The 20642-nt window shown below is 31.0% G+C and overlaps 3 protein-coding genes across 3 annotated transcripts; 2 read left to right on the forward strand and 1 right to left on the reverse strand.

Moving 5' to 3' along the window:
* Positions 1 to 2333: 2333 nt before the first annotated feature.
* Positions 2334 to 3270, reverse strand: HELRODRAFT_165297 (hypothetical protein; the record flags this gene model as incomplete). The annotated part of the gene is made up of 2 exons (XM_009031923.1): positions 2334 to 2586; positions 3080 to 3270. The coding sequence occupies 2 exons, from the start codon at positions 3268 to 3270 to the stop codon at positions 2334 to 2336; spliced, it is 444 nt and encodes a 147-aa protein (XP_009030171.1).
* Positions 3271 to 3855: 585 nt separating this feature from the next.
* On the forward strand, positions 3856 to 6413 carry HELRODRAFT_165298 (hypothetical protein; the record flags this gene model as incomplete). The annotated part of the gene is made up of 5 exons (XM_009031924.1): positions 3856 to 3941; positions 4969 to 5159; positions 5423 to 5436; positions 5766 to 5865; positions 6178 to 6413. 5 exons carry the CDS (start codon positions 3856 to 3858, stop codon positions 6411 to 6413), a joined length of 627 nt encoding a protein of 208 aa, XP_009030172.1.
* A 9821-nt stretch (positions 6414 to 16234) lies between these two features.
* On the forward strand, positions 16235 to 20227 carry HELRODRAFT_165299 (hypothetical protein; the record flags this gene model as incomplete). Its single annotated transcript, XM_009031925.1, has 7 exons — positions 16235 to 16489; positions 16832 to 16931; positions 17675 to 17824; positions 18314 to 18389; positions 18594 to 18784; positions 19041 to 19058; positions 20112 to 20227. 7 exons carry the CDS (start codon positions 16235 to 16237, stop codon positions 20225 to 20227), a joined length of 906 nt encoding a protein of 301 aa, XP_009030173.1.
* Positions 20228 to 20642: the final 415 nt, after the last annotated feature.

Below are 20642 nucleotides of genomic sequence, written 5' to 3' on the forward strand. Positions count from 1 at the left end.
ATAATATATATATATATATATATATATATATATATATATATATATATATATATATATATATATATATAAACTGGCCTACGATCAGATCGGGGAAATTTGTTAGTGGTCCCGGTTACTAAATTAAAGATTGCATCACGTAGTTTTGCAGTTTATGGACCAAGGCATTGGAATGAACTTCCATATTTTTTGCGCCGGTCTGGTCTGACACTTCCCCAGTTCAAAAGTCAATTGAGGACATATCTTTTTTCCTTGTAGAAAATTGCCATAGTTGTAAAGCGCCTATGAGAATGTTTTTAATAGGCGCTATATAAATGATCATATAATAATATAATAATAATAATTAATATAAAGTTAATTTTGACAAAGTCAATATTTCCCTATATATACAGCAAGGAGCACTGACGATGATTCATTCGGAATCGAAATATGGCCTTATTTGCAGCACGAATTCGAAAAATAAGTTTATTTTGAATTTTAATAAACTAAACGTTCACCAAAAAACGTTAGTGAGAAAAATCGAAAAAACGAACTACAAACATATTAACGCCAAACATTCGGTAGAATATTGTATATATATATATATATATATATATATATATATATATTGTGAATCCTATCGAATTGTTGGCATTAACCAATTTAATCAATATATATAATTATTTATATAACGTTCTTTTTTTATATCGTTGATAAAATTACTTGAAAATTATTCATCCTTCAAGATAGATCGCAGGTGAAGCCATGTGAGACGCCCTCGATCCACATGTATGCAGGTGATGTTTCGATGGTTTCTACGTATTCATTTAATCAATCATGTTGAATATTTCATGGAGGTGATGAAGAAATTCATTTTAAATAAAATTTAGTAACTCAATGTTTTTAATAAAATTGCTAAGGCCATTCCACAGAGCATTTTTTTCTGTTTGTATGATGAGGCTTGCATCAAAAACAGCGTTTCAATATTACAATTTAGCTTTGAAAATTGTTTCAGAGAAAATTTTGCAAACAACATCATCGTAAACTCTACTGCTTATCTATGTATTAAAGTATTTATAAACTTTGCAAGTAATCAACTGCTCAAACGATTGCAGATGGAATGAAGGATCTGCAACTAAGCCATGTAATTATAAGATAACAATTGTTTAAAGTGTACGCCTCTGGTTGAATATGCAATATTTTTAAAAAATCAAACATCATCAATTGATCAACCAATGTTATTGTTTACTGACGAAACTTTAATAAAAAGCTTGTGTGATGCATTGCTTGCGAATGTTTTCCATGATCTGTTTCTTTTTGGGTTTCACCTTTCAATATTTCGATTTTACATTTTATTTGCTTTGGATTTTTTGATTTTGAATGATACGTTTGTTTTTTTTTCATTTTTTTTCTATGCCACTTTTGGAAGAAATGGCATTTTATTCCTTTGTGAAAACATAGAAAAAGCTTCAAATTTAATCATTGTGTTTGCACAATAAACCCAAATTATTACAAATTTTTGACTTTGATACAAGTTATTAATTTTGAATTTATAAAAATATAGATGAGCTTAAAACGCAAATAACGTGATGAAATTTGATAGAGCCAGCGTTCGACGTGGTTCAGTTGGAGACCTTTAAGAATGAAGCAGTAGGGGCGTGTGGCCTGGATGTTTACATCGATGGCGTGCCTCACCTTGGTATCAACCAAATATACCCCCCTGTTAAAGTCTACAAAAAAATTTGCTTTTATTCTAACGATGGTAAATTAATTTTTTACTAGTTAATTAATCAATAAATGAATTAATTGGAGTTTCACCACTATTTAATTTTAGTTGTTTTAACGTGAAAAGAAGTGTTTTTAAAGTGAAAATGGACATTATAAACCCATCAACAAAAAAATTGGCCCTCGTCAAAATGTTGGCCCTCATGAGCACAGAAAATGTTTTAAAACAAATTTGAAAATTTCTCCTCCGGACACCAAGTTTTGTGTAAATTTCACACCCCGGTCATGAAGTTGCTAGAAATTCTTCACACGCAGGGTCGTCAACTTTATCGAAAAATTCCCTCCCCCTCGAATATCAAGTTAAAGTTTTTGTTGAAATTTTTTTTTGAAAATTCTCCCCTCCCCCCTCCTTTTTCAAAATCTTGGCCCACCCGTCAAATTTGTCTAGATTCGCCACTGTTTAACTTTTTCATTAATGTATCGACAAATATAAATATTTTAATTAATTGTGTGTGCTGTGATTCTGTTGAAATTTTGTAAGAATCGCGGGTTCAACTTTTCCACACGTGTTTATAACGGCAAGCATTTTTATTTTTTAATTATGTAATAAATTAGTGTTGAATCATGTAGCGTCAAATTGTTGATTGTTCTCGGTGCTCATTGTTGGGATGGAACTTGGTTTGATAATATTCGTTTCTGCGTGGCAGGTCGGATATTTTCACCCAGAGGTGGACGGGAATGGCTTTTTCATCCAAATTCCGTTCCATTCCCATCAAAGCCTTTCCCGTGAACTTCACCAACCAATTCCCATTTCCCTCCCATTCCCTCCCTTTGTTATTTTGATTCGTGTTATCTTTGCTGTTATTACCAGGGTGTGTATTGTTTCTGTTGTTGTTTTAGTTGTTGTTCGTGTTTTTACGATCATTGGTGTTGTTGTTGTGGTTATTGTTATTTTTGTTATTCGATGTGTACATTCTATTATTCGAGTTTTTACTGTTGTTGTTTGTTTTATCGTTGTGGGCGGCACTGTTGTTATTAATGTTGCTGTTGTTTTTTTTGTTATTACTGGATGTATATGGTTTGAGTTTTTATTGTTGTTGTTGTTATTGTTGGATTTGTCGTGGCGGACAACGTCGCTATATAGCCTCTGGTTATTCGTGGATCTGATGGCGTTCGTAGTTATCGTTGTGGTGGTCGTCGCTGTAGTTGTGCGGTTGTTCGTTGTTCTTGGTGTAGTAGTTGCTATGGAAGTGGTCGTTCAGTCTATCTCGAGAATTGCTTCTTCTATTTAGCACATAGTAGATAAATAGAAGAAGGGTCACTCGTGTAGTTTACGCTCGGACGTACGATTTCGTATCTAGGTAGAATTTTCTCCCACTGGTATGCGTCCTGTGGATGTCTAACGGGTAGAAGTTCTCTTGCCACACGTGGTCTCTGCATGTGGATGTCGTCCCATTCATTCATGTAGTACCTATTCGTGTAGAGTGGGTTTCTGTATGAAGTGCCCACGTCATGCGAATACAAGATTCTTCTCTCGTCGTTCAAATAATTACCAGCGTACAACAACATGTACGCTGGTAATTATTTGTGTACATTTTCTTATAAAAATGTACACAAAACTAAAATAGGTAGTCAAAATATTTTATAAAGAAATATGCTTAAAATTTGACAAGCTACGTCATAAAGTAAAGGATATAAAAGTTTTTTTTCTTTCCAAAATGTAATTGGGTCAGTACCTTTTCTAATTTTTAAGTTGAGATTTTCTGATAAATTCATAAAATATTCTGATAATATATTTTGTCAAAAAACACAACACCTTCACCAATTTTCTGTTTTCTATTTTTGAAGCCATATTTTTACAATAGTTATTTTCTACAGTCAAAATACAAATGGTTAATGGTTAATGCGATCAGCTGAATCATAAAAATTTAAAAAATTTAAAAAACAGGAAAAGCGTAAAAGTGAAAGGAAGTGCATTTTAATTATTGCAGCTCACATGTTGCCCCCAAATTTTTGAGGCTCGACCATCTGCTGCAGGCGGCCCTGCCCTCATTTTTGGAACGCCATCAAACCTGACCGACCATGCAATTATGAGAATCAATCATTTAATTATTTATTTATTGTTAAATTTGTGATTTAAATAAATATTCAATTATGTGTGCAGTCCGTTGCGCCCTGGCCGTAGAAGACATTGCAGGCACTTTCTTTGAAAGTAGTGCGACTTACAGTTGCGTCGAAGAGTAAGTTAATTAATTAGTTTATTTATTATTTAACTAACTAATTAAATTTGTACTTTCTCTCTCTCTCTCTCTCTCTCTCTCTCTCACACACACACACACAAATTTGTATTACAAACATTTTAAAAACTGAACAAAAATAAAAATCTGCATTTGTTGAAATTATTGTTGAATGACCGAGGTAGTTAAGCCTTTTGTGACTAGATTGATTATTTGTAACTTATGTAAAAATAACTGAACAAGTAAGAACAAAACCTTTTAAATAATGAATATAACGCAGAGGTTGACAATGACTATAATTTTTCATGTTTTGTCCCTTATAAAGTTATAATTTGTTATTAGTTTCTTAATCTTACTGGCGTTGCCCACATTTGTTTAATTTATTTAACAAAATAGACACTTTAATTCTTCTACAGTCAAATAATTCAGTTAATGTCACTATTAGTCAAAAACACATCACTGAGAATTAGCACATCAAGGAAAAATATTAAATTGTAGAAAGTTTACTAACTAGCAGTGGGTACTGGACACCGTAAACTTCAAACACCAACGATCACTTTTATTATTTCTCCCTGGCACTTATTATCATTTTTACTGTTGTCTCTGTTTGAAATGATCCGCCAGTTAGTAATTCGACGAAGTAATTTAAAATGCAACATGTTCAAATATTCAACTGTCACTCTACATAAGCCGTTAATTTTATTTTAATAGTAAAAAAAATAAATTTTTAATAAGAATAGAATAAACAAATTTGATTTTTTTTGAACACTTGTTGCTTTAAAATATTTCTTTTTTTTTAATTTTGATGTCATGTTAACCTTATAATTCCATGGTGACGTTTGATCAATCTGTGTTAACTTGAAATACTGCACTGTGTTAATTTTAGTTGAGGTGGTCGACAGATGCCCCGTCATTCAGTCGTACTTTGCTAAATAAATTCTGAAAATATAAAAATATTTTAAAATATTTCTAGTGTACACCGGCTAGCGATGAAATTGAAAGACACATGTAAATAACACCATCCTGCCAGGAGCGTTGACAAGTCAGACTGCACCACTGACAAGAACGACGTTGAAAACTGGGATCAGGGCAGAGTCGCCAAAAAATTGCCGAGCGGATTGACAGATTGGAAAGAGGGTAAGAATTACATTTCATCCCAGACGGAAGATTTTAGTGACTACCTTTGCCAGAAATATCGCAACGAACCTTTACCAGCATTAGGTAATCTCAACATTTTATGGTAGAAGGTTTTCTAAAAAAAAATGGTTGTCGAATATGAGATATTGGTATCAAAATTTGTTTTTTAATTATTGCAAAATTTCATCTACAAAATTTGTTTTTGTATCAGGATATTGAAAAAGCATGTAATGTTCAGCGTTGGACTATTATCAGAAAATTTGTTTTAAAAATATTTAGATATTCTAAATTAGATTCTATATTTAATTATTTTATTTAAAAAAATTAAATTATTTCATTTTTGTCAGGTGCTCAAGAAAGCGTTGGTTCGTAATGCATGTTCTAACGAGAAGTTGTTTTTTTTAAAAGATTGCAACATTGAAAAATGTGGACATATAAAAACACATGCAAACATAAATGAAAATTTTCAGCAATTAGTTAAGTTTGCACACCCACACAACCGAAGTGTTAAAAAAACTATAAAACTCTTAAAAAATAAACAATCAATCAACAATCAACAAGGAGTAAAAAAACACACACACAAACACACTCACACATACGCACACAAACACACACATATACGCACATACATATATAGATCTATCCAGAGAAACTAGACCATCGACTCGCATAACCATAAAAACGAACCAGAAAGCAGTTGCCTTTGTTGATGGGAAAAGATGGAATGAAATTCAGGCCGATAAAGAAGAATCTCTTGATGTGCAAAAATTCATCTGCCTGGAAACAACAGGTGAGATGGATGGCTGTTTTATCCGCTGATTGATCAGATAGATGATTATATTGATTGACTGGCAGGTTTTATGGATGATTATTAGATTTGATTGATTGATTGATTGACTGACTGACTGACTGACTGACTGACTGACTGACTGACTGACTGACTGACTGACTGACTGACTGACTGACTGACTGACTGACTGACTGACTGACTGACTGACTGACTGACTGACTGTTCACTAAAAATTAAAATTAAAATGAATATCAGATAAAAGTTGAAATAAATTCAGTAAAAACTGAACATTTTTATAATTAAAACCAACAGAGGAGAAGATGCACTTCGTTGTAGACTCGCATTCCATGAGCGGTCGCTTCGGCACTCGATTCTGCGCTTACAAGTGCACGCAGTCTGACAAAGTAGATTGGTGCGATCCCTCGCAGTTTGACGCCCAGCAGGACAAGATGGCTACCTGGGCTGGCCCTTTCACCACGCTCAAACCGGAAGTAGGTGGTCTACCAGTTAAAACACTCGAATATTCTTACAAATTATTAGCAGACTAATGTTTACTTTTTAAATTGAATTGACATCGTTTAATGAAACTAGTTTACTAAACGAATAATTTTGAAATGAGAGATAATCCTGCAATATGCAAATAACAAATGACAAGAATGTATCAACTAATGGACGCGTTCGTCTATGCGATGGTGCTAAGTATTCAATTCACGTCTCGACACTGATGGAGGATCGTGGCCTGAGCAGGTGAGAATTAGGGACTGGTGATTCAACAACGGCATCATACGACGCAGTGTGGAGCCAGCAATCGAATCGTTTTAAATAACTGACGACATTTAAATAACATTTGAATCTTGAGCTTTTGATTTATTTTGCTTGGTTTTTATGTATTTTTTTATGAACTTTTATTTTGCGTTGAGAAAACCTCGGTATTATAACGGGCGCTATATAAATGTTCAGATAATAACAATAATAATATATGTATATATATATATATATATATATATATATATATATAGAGAGAGAGAGAGAGAGAGAGAGAGAGAAAGAAACTTTGAATTGGTTAATGCTAACAATTCGGTAGAATTCATATATCTTTGCTGCAAATAAAGTATTTTAAATGGTTTGGGAAGCAATTGGTGAACAAATTTGTTTGAAGATGAAAGTTGCTGTGAGGTCTATGTTGATGCTCTTCTTATCAATAATGTCAATAACGGATTTGTATTGAAGAGAAATTTCAATAGAATAAAAAGATTGTTTGATGTGCACTTTCCGACTGTTACCTCATAATACGTTTGCATAATTAATGTGAGGAGTAATGAGAGTATCAATATTATAAATCAGGCCTGGTAAGACTCTACTGTTTAGCTCTGGTCAAACTGTAAAAATATTTAATTTTTGCTGCATATTTTATAAGTTTGTTCCACACCAGATTTTTTTATCAAAACACTTAAGAATTTGGAGATTAATTATTTTCTTACGTCTAAATCTGGTATTGTATGAGTTAGATTTTTTTTGTTCAAACGATATGTAAAAACACTTGCTAAAGTTATTTATTAATATGCTATAAGTGAACTAGTCAGCTGTTACTCAAAGTTTGTTGCATATTAGCTGAGTGTCTTCAGGGGGAATTTTGGTAGAAAAGAAGAAATGTTGTTTGTGTCATCTACCTACGAAATAAAATTGGCTGATGGGTTAGTTTGTCAAGTCATTGATTGATACAGGAAGAAGAAGAGGACCAAGTGTTGATCCTAGCGGAACTCCATTTGTTTGTGTTTTCATTAAAAATTTCCAACTTCAACACGTTGAGTTCTTCCTTTAAGGTATTTTTCGAACCAGCAATTGTTTGTTATTCTACATGCAGGTAATTCTCCAACAGTTTGTTATGATTAATAACACCAAACGCTTTGAAAAGATCAATGAAGACTTCTAGCTTCATTGTTTTTTTTCTAATTTGGACGTGACTTCTTGTGTGAAATATAATACCGCCAGCACTGCTGAATGATTTTTGCAAAAACCATATTGATTGTCGTGTATTATGTAAATTGATGAAAGATTGTTTTTGAGAGAGCACTAATAGTGATATTAGACGGAAGTTATTTAAACCAAGCTTACTGACTTCCATTCTTTAAATTTGGAATTACTTATTAACTTTAGACATTTTAAAAACAATCCGGAAAAATTCCATGAGTGCAGTTACAATTTTGTTCATTAATAATTTAATTAAATCATTGCCTGAATTGTCAGTTAAAATGCTGCTTTTATTGTTCATACCTTTGACTATTTCAACAACTTTGGTTCTATCAGTCGGGTTTAGATGTTTCGGATTATATGGAAGATTTAATATTTTCAACACTCGTCAATTCTTATGTTGATTGTTATTGTCGACAATTGAAACAATAATATACTTACTTATTTATTTATTAAATATCTCTAACCAGTGTTTTCCAGAGGCACCAAGAAGAAAGTTAACAAAATGTTTGTTGAATTCTTCTCATACTTTTGCCATTGTGTTATTAACTATGAGTTGTTCAATTGCTATTCGAAACGGTTTATCACGTAAATTTTCGTTAACATTCCAACGTTCTTATAATAATGTTCTTATAATGGAATTTTTGATTTTACAGAGTAATTTCAGCATTTGCTGGAAAGAAGTTTCTTTATTTCGGAATTGCTTTCATTTCATTTTATTTTATTTCTATTATTTTGTTTGATCAGATATTTTTTAAGATAATTTAATTTGCTCCGTTGATAACTTACCAATTGCTGAAGATACCCAGGTTTTTTAATTAAACAATCGTATGGCAAATAAGATGCAGGGTCATCAAATACGGAGTTAAGAATGTTGTGAAAAGTTGAGCTTTCTTGAGTCGTCGATTGTCGGGACTGTAGATGAAGTTCTTTTGATTAGTTTGACATTTGTTTTGTTCCAATTTCTTCTGCGAGTGATTTTGTGGGAAGTAGCTGTTAGACTTGAAATACCGGAAGTAGCAAAGATAGGGATGTGTTGATGACGAAATAGTAACACACGTGTATATTATATTAAAAAGAGCAAATAAGAGAGAGAGAGAGAGAGAGAGAGAGAGTGTGTGTGTGTGTATAATTGGTTTTGAAACGTTTTAACGTTAAATAATTCTGGTTTCTGCCATTGTAAGATTAATGTTGAAATCTCAAACTATATAAGTTTCTAGTAAAGGTTTATTCAAGTTAAAATTTATTCAAACTTATTTTGTAATAATCAATCAATCAAATAATTATTCATTTAATCAATCAATCTATCTATCTATCTATCAATCAATTAATTAATCGAGTTTAGTTAAACAAGTTCAAACAAATTGTCAATGAATTTATGCAGAAAAAAATAACTTGAATAACTTTGTCCATATAAGTTTTAAAATTAATATTTTTTTAAATTATAAATTAATAATATAGATCAACCAATTGGTCAATTTGTTCAATCAACAATTTTTTATTTGACTGATTGATGGCTGAAAAATGAAAAAACTAAACAAATTTTCAAATACTTGTAAGTATTGGCGACATACAGAACGGATATAAATAGGCGGATATGAAGAACCTCTCTGCATCCCGGCCCGGTTTCTGCCAGGCAAACTTAACAAGGCACCTCTAAACAGTGTAGCATCTGACTGCCTGGTCAATGATTCGTTCATTTCATCGTTCATTCAACCGTTTGATTAGTTTCCATCAATTAAACATTTATACATTCATTTATTTATCTACTTATTTGTTTGTTTATTTATTAATTTATTTATTCAATTGTTCACTCATTTTTATTCATTTATTGCTCAATCATTCTTACGTCCAAACATAATCTATCAATCAATCAAGCTGACATTCGTTTAATTTTAATCGTTAATTGTTTATTCATTCATCATAAGTTCTTTTTAATAGTTCACTCAATCAAACCTTTACTCTTGCATTTCTTTATTTCGTTAATTAATTTACATGCATTTCCGACCATTTATGCTTTAGATCAGTTATTTTCTCAACCGCTTATGAAGATGAATTCTCACATACAGCCATTCATTTAATAAATTCAAAAAATTAACCGATTCATTATTTGAACTTTTTATTTATTCAATAATTTTGTTAGTTCTATCATTCATATTTTCATTTGGGTCCCAATTTATTGATTCATTTAGTCATTCAATTCTTTCTTTTATTTAGTCGTTTTTTCATACGTTCCATCAATCATTTATTCATCCATTCGTAGTTTCACACGTTCCATCAATCATTCAAACTTTCTTTCCAGCACGAAAAGAACAGAGTGTTCGCGGCAGCTACAAAGAAATGTTATTGCCTCTTCGATGTCTTTGAAGGTTTCTAAAGACGCTGATCGCTGATGATGATGATGATGATGATGATGATGGTGATAATGGTAATGATAGTCATTGTGACATAATGAAAACGATGATGAATGATGATGTCGAAAACAAACATTCTTACACAGCCTCTATCACTTACGTTGCATATTTCCAATTTCAGTTTTAATTTTATTCAACCAAAAGCTGAAGCATACTGGCCTTATATCTGTAAAGCCAGAAAATAAAATGAAACGTTATCAAGTTATAAACTGTTCAAAATTAAAACCAAAGTGAATTAATATTAAATAATGGAAAATAATTGTTAAAAATTGACAGCTAATAAAAAGTTGTTTCAAATAGTTGATACCTTTTAATTAAAAACATCAATTTATAAATTTAAAAAAAAAATTAAAATTCTTTTTTCAAAATATTCAAGTTATTAAATGATTTAATTTTCTATGGCAGTTTATTGAAAAGTTTTAAAATAATAATTTGAAGGGCTATTAAAATATAATGTCGTACGAGGAATAGAAATATACAAATGTTGATGGTTTCATCCTTCCTGCTCGAATAGTATGATCTTTGATGATATCATCGAAACAGCGAAAATTTTGCTTCATTGTTGAACTGTACGACGTTAATATCATAGTTGGCGATGCTGATGTACATTTCAGTTATTGATTTAGTATTTGTTATCTTGAAAAGATGTCTGGTTCTATCAAATTTTTTTAGTCCTAGCAAAACCTGCATGCATTGCTTTTTATGTTTTTTTTAATGGTTTGGGTATGAGAATTAGAACTTTACACCAATACAAGTAGTATCAATGTATAAGTGTTATAAGGATATTACTGGTAAAGTGTACTTGATGCGATTCATAATTCTCAGACTTTTTGATATTTCACAAAAAATATAAGTAATGTGCTCCAACCACGTAAGAATGCCAAAAATGACGATGCCAAGATATTTTGGGGATTATACCCGTCTAATCATTTTATTCATCATCAACAATTTGAAGTCTAATGAATTTTTTACAATCTTTGGTCTAAATAGCCTATAACAAGTTTTATCATAATTAACAATCAATCTATTTGCATCAAACATTTTTTAAATGAAATTTAGTTCCAAACTCATTTCCATCACTATTGCTTCAATATATTTTGGCCTTTCAACATTACTGTGGTGTCATCTGCAAACTGTATGAGTTTGAGTTTTTGAGATGAATTTGCCATCTCATTAAAAAATACATTGAACAACATTTTTTCCAAAATAAAACCCTGGTTCAACTTCTGACCAAATTCCATGCGCAATAACACATTGAACCCTTCCAGACAGACAGATAGCTTTGAACCACCCCAATACCAGACCTCTCACACCACCGCAGGACTGTTTACCCAATAAAATCCCATAGTCGATCAAATCAAGAGCTTTTGACAAATAAAAAACAGACAAAGTCGAATCGTTACGGTCAATATCATCAGCAATATAATTTGTTAGGTCCAACGCTGCTAATTCCATTAAAGAATTTTTTCTAAACTCACATTCATTTGGTGAAAGTATGCTTTGTTTATTCATAAGGCTTAGTAATCTCTTATGATAAATATTTTTTATTGCTTTTGAAAAAAAACAGATATTAAAAAAATTAGTCTATTTTTATTTACCTGAGTATTTTGAACTTTTCACAAATATTTGGCCAATTTCAAAATTGAAGGCACTGATCCGATTTTAAATGACAGGTGACGGGGAAGGTAAAAGGAGAAATTATAAATGCAATACGTTTGTTCAATATTAAATTAGAAATATTATTATGATCCCACTAAAAAATTGTAATTAGTACATCTTTATCTGTATCTAAAAAAAACTGAAAATGTTGGGGAAAGAAATACTGACAAATCTGTATTTGACATCGCGTCACCCACTTTCGTATTGTTGACGGAAAAGCGATTTATGAAAAACTTACTAAGTCACATTTATCAGTAACTAAAGCGTTGTCTTATTTGATGATCATTTTTATCATCAATCTATTTGCAATTTTCAAGTTGGATTTTATTATAAAGCATTGCCTTTTTTATCTAAAAACTTTTTTAAAATAATCTTTTTCAACCTGTCTGCATTTTTTAGCGATTAAGTTCTTTTATCGTAGATTGTTATTTTTGTTGTGTTGCGACGGGTATGTTTTCCAGATTTAAAATAGTCTAATTTTTTGTGCAGATTTTAATAAACTTTCCGTAAACCAAAGTTGTTTCATTCGACTTGCCTTTCGATGAAAAAATGGGCAATGGTGGTTGATTGCATCATCAAAAATCTTTAGCAAATAAGAAAAACCCTAGTCGTTATCAGTGCATTCATAAATATTACTCCAATCATATGAGAATAAAAACTAAATTAACAAACATATTTTTTCCTAATCTAATCAACATTTAATTGTCCGCTTTTCAAAAAATTCACAACAAAGATCAAAAGCGTTAAGACAGCCTATCAACGCTAAAACGCCGTAAAATTGCAGAAGCATTTATTTTGATCGTAGGATGAACCCTGTTATGGTTGAAAAATGTGCAAATAGGATAATGATATTATTTGACGGTTTGAATAACAAAGGATTTATGCAACATCATATTAAGCATGATAAAACATTTAAGCATGATTGAACAAAAAAGCCTTTTTCAGTATTCATATACCATCTTCGGTGTTAAAATAAATAAAAATTTTGGTTTTGAACTCAAGAAGCTTGACAATGATTTAAGATCTGCCGTTAAAAAAATCGAAAAATTAGACAGGAAGTTAACTAAAGCGGAACATGCTGCAATTTTCATCTATAAATAAATTTCTGAGTGTCTTATTAAAATATATATATATATATATATATATATAATTCTAGTAAGGAGAATTGAAACAACAAACTTTAAATTGATTAATGTCAACAATTCGGTAGAATTTATACAATACCTTGTAAAATTTTGTCTCCTTCTAAGGTATATATATATATATATATATATATATATATATATATATATATATATATATATAATATATACTATTTGGAAACTTAAAAAGCGCCGATTATGACACTTACAATGTTCTCATAAGCGCTGTTACTAATTTATAAAAGAAGCAAGTTTTTAAAATTCATATTCGAAACAAGTGTGTTTTAAATTCCCTCTTGAACTGACCCAGTGATAACCCAGTTTGACGCAAGCAACAAGGAAGAGCATTTCAAACAGATGGACCACTTACAAAGAAATTACGTGAACCAATCTTAAGGAATTGGAAAGGAATTGACGAATTGGAAAGGGTCCAGAAACGGGCAACCAAGATAGTCAGGGATTGCAAAGGCCTTTGTTACTCGAATCAATTGAAGTTTCTTGGTTTGCCAACTTAAAGATTTAGAAAAGTTCGTGAAGACATATTAATGATTTTCAACATTGCGAAGGGTATGGTAGATAGAGATTCCTCACCAGCTTTGTGTTTTGATGCGGATCCAGGTACCAGAGGGCATCGCTATAGAATACATGTTCAAAAGTTTTATACAAATACAAGAAAATATTTGTTTTCTAACAAAGTGATCTTTATTTGAAACAATTTACCGACATGCGTTGTTGAATCAGATACTGTTTCCAACTTCAAGAAGAATTTTGACTTATATATGGCCAACAAAGATTTTTTCAATGATCATAAAATTGACATTGTTGTTTGATTGCTTTTTGTTGTCTTTTAATGCTGTTTTGATATCAGCATATATAACTTACGTTTAAGCCCATTATTTATTTTTATTTTATTTTAATTTTATTTTAAGCTTGGTCACAGTTGTGACCAACGTATTAGCACTACTTGATCTCAAATCATAGTCACTCAACACCTTCATTGTTTGCAAACATCTATCGGCCAAATATTTGGGTGCCAAATTGTTCAGACATCTAAAAACCATAACAGCAATTTTAAAAATAATTCTCTTATGAATAGGCAGCCAGTGGAGGCTGCTTAAAACTGGCGTTATATGGTCACACCAGCGACTATATATATATATATATATATATATATATATAAAATATCTATATATACTTATTATATATATATATTATATATTATATATATATATACTTAACATGTGGGAATATATTTTGGTGGTATACAGCCAAATATTTAATGGACAGACTTTTTGTAGCTCAAAAAAGGTTTTTACGAACCCTTTTTTCATTACGCAAACTTGAGCATACAAAACCTTTATATACTAGATCTTAATGTAGAATGTAGAACAACCAAATATTTATCAAACAGTAATATTTTTTTATAAAAGCCGAAACAATGGCAAGCTTAAATTATTGAAGAGTAGAACTGTAATAAATGATAGGCATTTGGCCGTGCGTGACATAAATCTATTGAATGGGTTATGTCATGACGTTATTGATGTGAGCAACTTAAAAGCCTTCAAAATTTCACATAGAGAAGCTGTTATCAATGTTAATTAATTGTATACTGTTTTTTATTTCATTGTTAATCTAAGTATGAATGAATGCACCAATACTATCTGAGTTAAGTTGAATGGACATATTTCTAAATCTGGTTATGCGACTTTATTCGATTTAAATGTTATTAATTCCTATTTTTATGCACGTAGTTACGGTAGCCTGCACAAGCTTGCTTTTTTGATTGCCTGTTTAATTTTTTTGACGAATAAACAATTTTTGGAAGAGAAAAAATATACTTCTTTAAGCTTATTTGTAAAGATTATATGAAATGTGTTTGTCTTCCACAGCCGAACAAGTGTTGTTGGACAAGTTTTGTGAGGTACAAAAGCGCCCAAAAGAAGTTATTATTTTTATTTAAGTATAAGAATAATAATATTAATAATTATTTGTTGCTGTTATTATTGTTATTATTATTATTATTTATTATTTGATTAAATAAAAACAAATAAATAACATATTCGTTTGATTGTTTTTATTTATTGTTGTGGTTGTTATTCCTTTGTCGTCGTCGTTGTTGTTTTTTGTAGCAGTTGTTGTAGAGGTTCACATCTCAGTTGAGTTACCCTACAATCCGCAAAAAATATCAATTAGTAATTTAACAGCGATAAAATTCTTCCAGTTCTTCCTTCCAATCGTATCTGATTCTCAGATCTGTCATCTGTGTGTATTGGGTCCACAGTTTTATACTATTACCTTGCATGCCGTAACAGTTTCTTTGTTTGTCAGATTCTGGTTTTTTAAAGAATAATAAAAAAAACGGTTCCATATTCTTCACTTCTGTTCCAACACAATCTGCATACTGCTGTATTACTGAGGCCGATTCTAAGCATATAGTTTCTCAGTTCCGGATGATATCCTGAGCGGAAGCAAATGAGATTAGTAAGTTCTGCTTTGTTGAGAAACTCTTCTGTCTTCAACAATGGTCGAACGTATACGGCCTTACATCTAGGTTGAGAGATTTTCCTGTGATTACATAGTTCTTCAGATATCAGCTGTAGCATCTTTTTTTGACTTATAACTCTCTGACCATCCACATGTCGAGATATTTCGCATCTTTATCTGCCTTATCCATGATAAGACTTCTTTTTTGTTCATTGTCAATTCGTTCAGATCTTTAACGACTTGTTCTGATGTTGTTGTTGTGATTGCTGATGTAATTTATTTTTATTATTATTTCGAAGTCTATATTTTGTACAAGAAATAACCAAACCAGTTTTGTTTCTTCAGTGTTTTATGCACTTATCAACTGATCTTTTTTTCATTAATTTTCTCACTGTTTGATATTTTTAATTTGAAATTTTTTTAAATAAGTCGCAAAGAATCTCTGAGATCAACAAAAAAGCAGAAGATGATCAAAGATCTGTTGATGCCCAAAAGGAAAAAGATTCACAAAGTATTTTTTCACTTCTATTACTTTTTTCAGTGCTTAACATTTTTCTTATGAACGGTTTTAATTATATTATTATAAACAATATTTGCGTTGTGCTGTAATATATAAATTTAAAATAATTTAGAAATCGTTCTACGTTTCATGGAGTTATTGAGGTTTGTAAATATCGGACCTTTTCAGTCTCCAGCGTGATGGCCACAGTGACGCCGGCATCGAACTCCTACATTGTGACCGACTGCCTAGGCTGGTACACGCCTGCCGGGCTCGCCAACACCATACCGATAACCGGCTTCTTTGGAATCGAACTTCATCCGACTCGAGTGGATGAGCAGAAGTTCATCTTCACGTCAAACAACATGGCTGTCTTCGGGGTTTGGATTTGCACCGACCAGTATCCCAGCTACAATTGGACAATATACGAAGTCAATTTGAACGCACTTTTACAGGTTTTTCACCTTTCCTTCAATTTTTAGTTATAAAAATCTGTCTTGTTGATTTTTGTTGTTGAAAATTTGTAAATCAGAATGAATAATTTACTCTCTCAAAATTTATTTTTTAATTTTATATCTACCTTCAATAGCTATTAAAAAAGAGTATGAAACGTCATGGAACAAACAAATTGTACTTAATTGTATTATACATATGATATGACCACGTAATGATGCATTTATTAAAAACAACCATTTAAATAACTGTTATATTTTAAGGAAAAGTATTAATTTTAATATTATAGAAAATGAATGTATATCATGCAAAGAAGTTGATTAAACAATTGATACATCTTAAAGAGAAGTATAAATTTCAAAATGAACGAAAGAAAAGGCTCCCTCTACTTTGCTGTTGATGACCAGTTTTATGAGTCTTTTTACTGCTTCACGAAGTTTAAAGGTGGTTAAAATACAATAATTGGACGAGGAAGTGTTTATTTATCGGTGATTGTTGATTAGTAATTATGCAAATTTTTCGTGAAATCTTTGATATATAATTATATATATATATAATCTTTATATAAGATATATATATTATTAGCTATATATATATATATATATAAATTATTAAAACATTTCATTTTTTGACATATTAATAAAAATAAAACTATAATAGCATTTAAAAACATTGTAAAGTTTAGTTATTTCTAAGATGAAACTGGTTTGAAAATATATTATATTTTCAAATTAAAACTTGATAAATAAATTGTTTTACAACATAATGTTAACATGTTTCAGTTAACAACATTTCCTGCATTGGTGCTCGTAATACTGTGATTTTAGTTAATTATTTACTTTTTATATGATTATTTATTTTGTTTTGAAGATACTGAGCTTTTGAAGCCTTATCACCCACCCACCGCGTTTTACCAACCAGGTTGTAAAAATATATTTAATATATATACATATATAGATATATATATATATATATATATATATATATATATATATATATATGTATGTATTTACAATATTCTATAAATTCTACCGAAACCATATAAATATATATATATATATATATATATATAAATATATATATATATATATATATATATATATATATATGGTTTAGACTATCACAAATAAAAATCAACCATAACTTTAATCTAAATGAAAATGAGTGTATAAACAAAAAACCCTCAGAGCCCCACTACGACGTGGTGAACATCGATTCGAGTTGCAGCGTCACCCTGATGTTGGACGGCGTGAAGTTGCACCTCAGTGATGATTTGAAAAACAAAGACTTCAAGGTCTACAACAAGCTCTGCTTCCATGTGGATAGCGCTGGCCAGAGTAGTTCTCTTTATTACGTCCCATTTCACTGACTCACGTGACGACTGCTGTTACTAATATTACTACTACTACTACTACTACTACTACTACTACTACTACTATTACTACTACTACTACTACTACTACTACTACTACTACTACTACTACTACTACTACTACTACTACTACTACTACTACTACTAGGAGTAGTAGCAGTAGTAGTAGTACTACTGCTACTACTATTACTACTCTTATTATTTATGCTAATAATAGTACCACTATTTAATACTACTACTACTTATTATTGTTATTATTATTATTGCTGTTGCTGTTATTTTATATTATTATTATTATCACAATTATTTGTTATATTACCTCAAATATTAATACAACACTAATAATGATGTTAACCAGAATCACTAGCTGTAATTGTCTGATTGATAGCATTTGAATTAGTAAGGAGCAATTTAAACAAGAACCCTAATGAACGAATGAAAATGCAACTGACAGGCGGTTGTCAGACAGCCATCATCGACAGATGGACTGGATTTTTCGAGAGTGGATGCCTCTGGCACTGCAGCAGCGTGTAATTAACGTCACTTATTTCCTTCAATTCACATCATTTGATCGCCTCATTTCATTCCAATTGTTTGACATTTAATAATAACAACAAGCACGACTTGCGTGTGCATCAACATCGCACAAATGAAGTGCACAAACTGAATATAAGAATGACCTTGAACTTATCAGAAAAACACGCGTATGAACAAACATAAAACGTCATCGGCAGAAACACAGATTTGGACTACTGCACAACTGACGATCAGTCTCACGAGACTTGGGAACCGGCGGTCATCAAGCATGTGGATGATATCGAGATGTGGGGCGTCAAATTTTTGAAGAAATACATTCGAGTTAGTGATCCAAACGCTGGGGTCTACATGTGCGTCAGGTCACTGCCCATTAAAAAGCGACTGCTAGGTTGGTTGGGGAAGAAATTTATTTATTGTAAGGATTGAATTGCGCAAATAGCATTTCGATCGGCTATAATACGTATGATTTTTTATTCACTCGTTTTTTGGCTTTGATTTTAATTTTTTTGTGTTTGATTAATTTTACACTTAAACAATATAGCTGTTTTTATTTTCCTCGTTTGATTTATCTGATTCGACGTGACGACGCACACCTCAGTTATGCACTTATCTTATATTAGTTTAATTATTATTTAACTTGCCAGGTGCTGCCGTTGAAAAAGGTGAAGTTTTGTTTTTAAAACAAATTTCGTTAGCTATTTAGCTTCCTATTTATAATTGAACTGTTTTCAAAAGTCTGTTTATCAAAGATTGCTTGGAAGGTAATGTTCATTTATAACTAATCGCTAAAAACTAAAAAATTAATCGTCCAATTTATTTTATCTTACCCCCATTATGAAAGGGTTTTTATTATTTATCTGTATTACGCACAATAATAAACGCTTTTTTAAAATAACTTGAAAAATTATGAGCACAGGTAACAAAAATCATAAGCACATATCTGTGGGTTTCTGAAATTACATACAACTTTATCCATCAAAAACCATCTGAATAATAATATGAATGCCAACTACAAAACGGACGAATCATTTATACAAATGTCAAACTTACTAACCCTTCCGACAAAATAAAACTACAAATTTATTATAGGAATGCAAAGACATCAAACATTGTCATGAACAACAACTGCACTCTTCAACATGGTTCGGCTTTAAAACGTAGCCATCTGATACACGAATTTACCTGTCCCCTTGATGTCAGAATGTTTCATATATCAGAGTAACTACAACATCGCAAACTAGACGTCTGACCATGCACAAAAGGGAAGGTTCTATAAAAACACATCAAGAACATGCACGTAATATTGAAACTACAAGAGAAATCCTAGACAACAACACCAATATAATATATTGTAATTTCAGCCATTCCCATCTGAAATTAGCGAAGCTATTCTCATCGACATAAAACAACTTCTAATAAACGAACCACAAAATATTTTAACAATACTCACGACAACAAAGACAGTAATAAAATACACTAATAACATCAATGATACCAATGAAGACACCGAAGAAAGTAACACCGACCAAAATGCTATCAAAGAACAAGTAAATGATACTAATAAAATTAGCACAATAAAACAACACCAAAGCAATAAAAAAGTAATCAATAAAAATAACACCAAAGTAATTAGCCGGAACAAAGACACCATATCAATTAGTAAAGAAAACAGTAAAATTAACATAGTCGCTGATAACAACAACTACTAATCCCAGGAAAAAAGGCCTGGGTTATACAAATTTTCAATATCATCTACAACAAGGGCTTGGTTATACAAATTCTCCTGTATAAACTGCAATGTGTGCTGAAGATGATTGAAAACTCAAAATAAGTCCTATACACTCGAGAATGAACTGGAAAGCTGTATATTATTTTAACTTTAATAAAATAAATAATGATGACAAGAATTTGGCTAGAAATATTGACAAATGTAATAAAAAAAACTATCCAACGGTAGAAATTCGGTAGATTTCATAAATTACTATATTAATTACTTTAAACCAAAACCAATTACTTCATTGATTTGCCTTTTTTTGTCATTGCTTTATTTTATTGTCAATACTTTTCATGTTTAAACATTTTTCTTTCTCCGTATTTTATTTATTTACTTATTCGTTTAATTTTATACTACTGTCTTGTATGCCGCAACAGTTTCTGCGCCTGTCAGATCCTGATCATTCTTCTTCTTAAAACTTTATTAAACTTACTACTGAATCTTTTTATCTATTTACTCCCATAAATCTTTT

Source organism: Helobdella robusta, assembly GCF_000326865.2.
Source record: "Helobdella robusta unplaced genomic scaffold HELROscaffold_8, whole genome shotgun sequence".
NCBI classification, from domain to species: Eukaryota; Metazoa; Annelida; class Clitellata; order Rhynchobdellida; family Glossiphoniidae; genus Helobdella; species Helobdella robusta.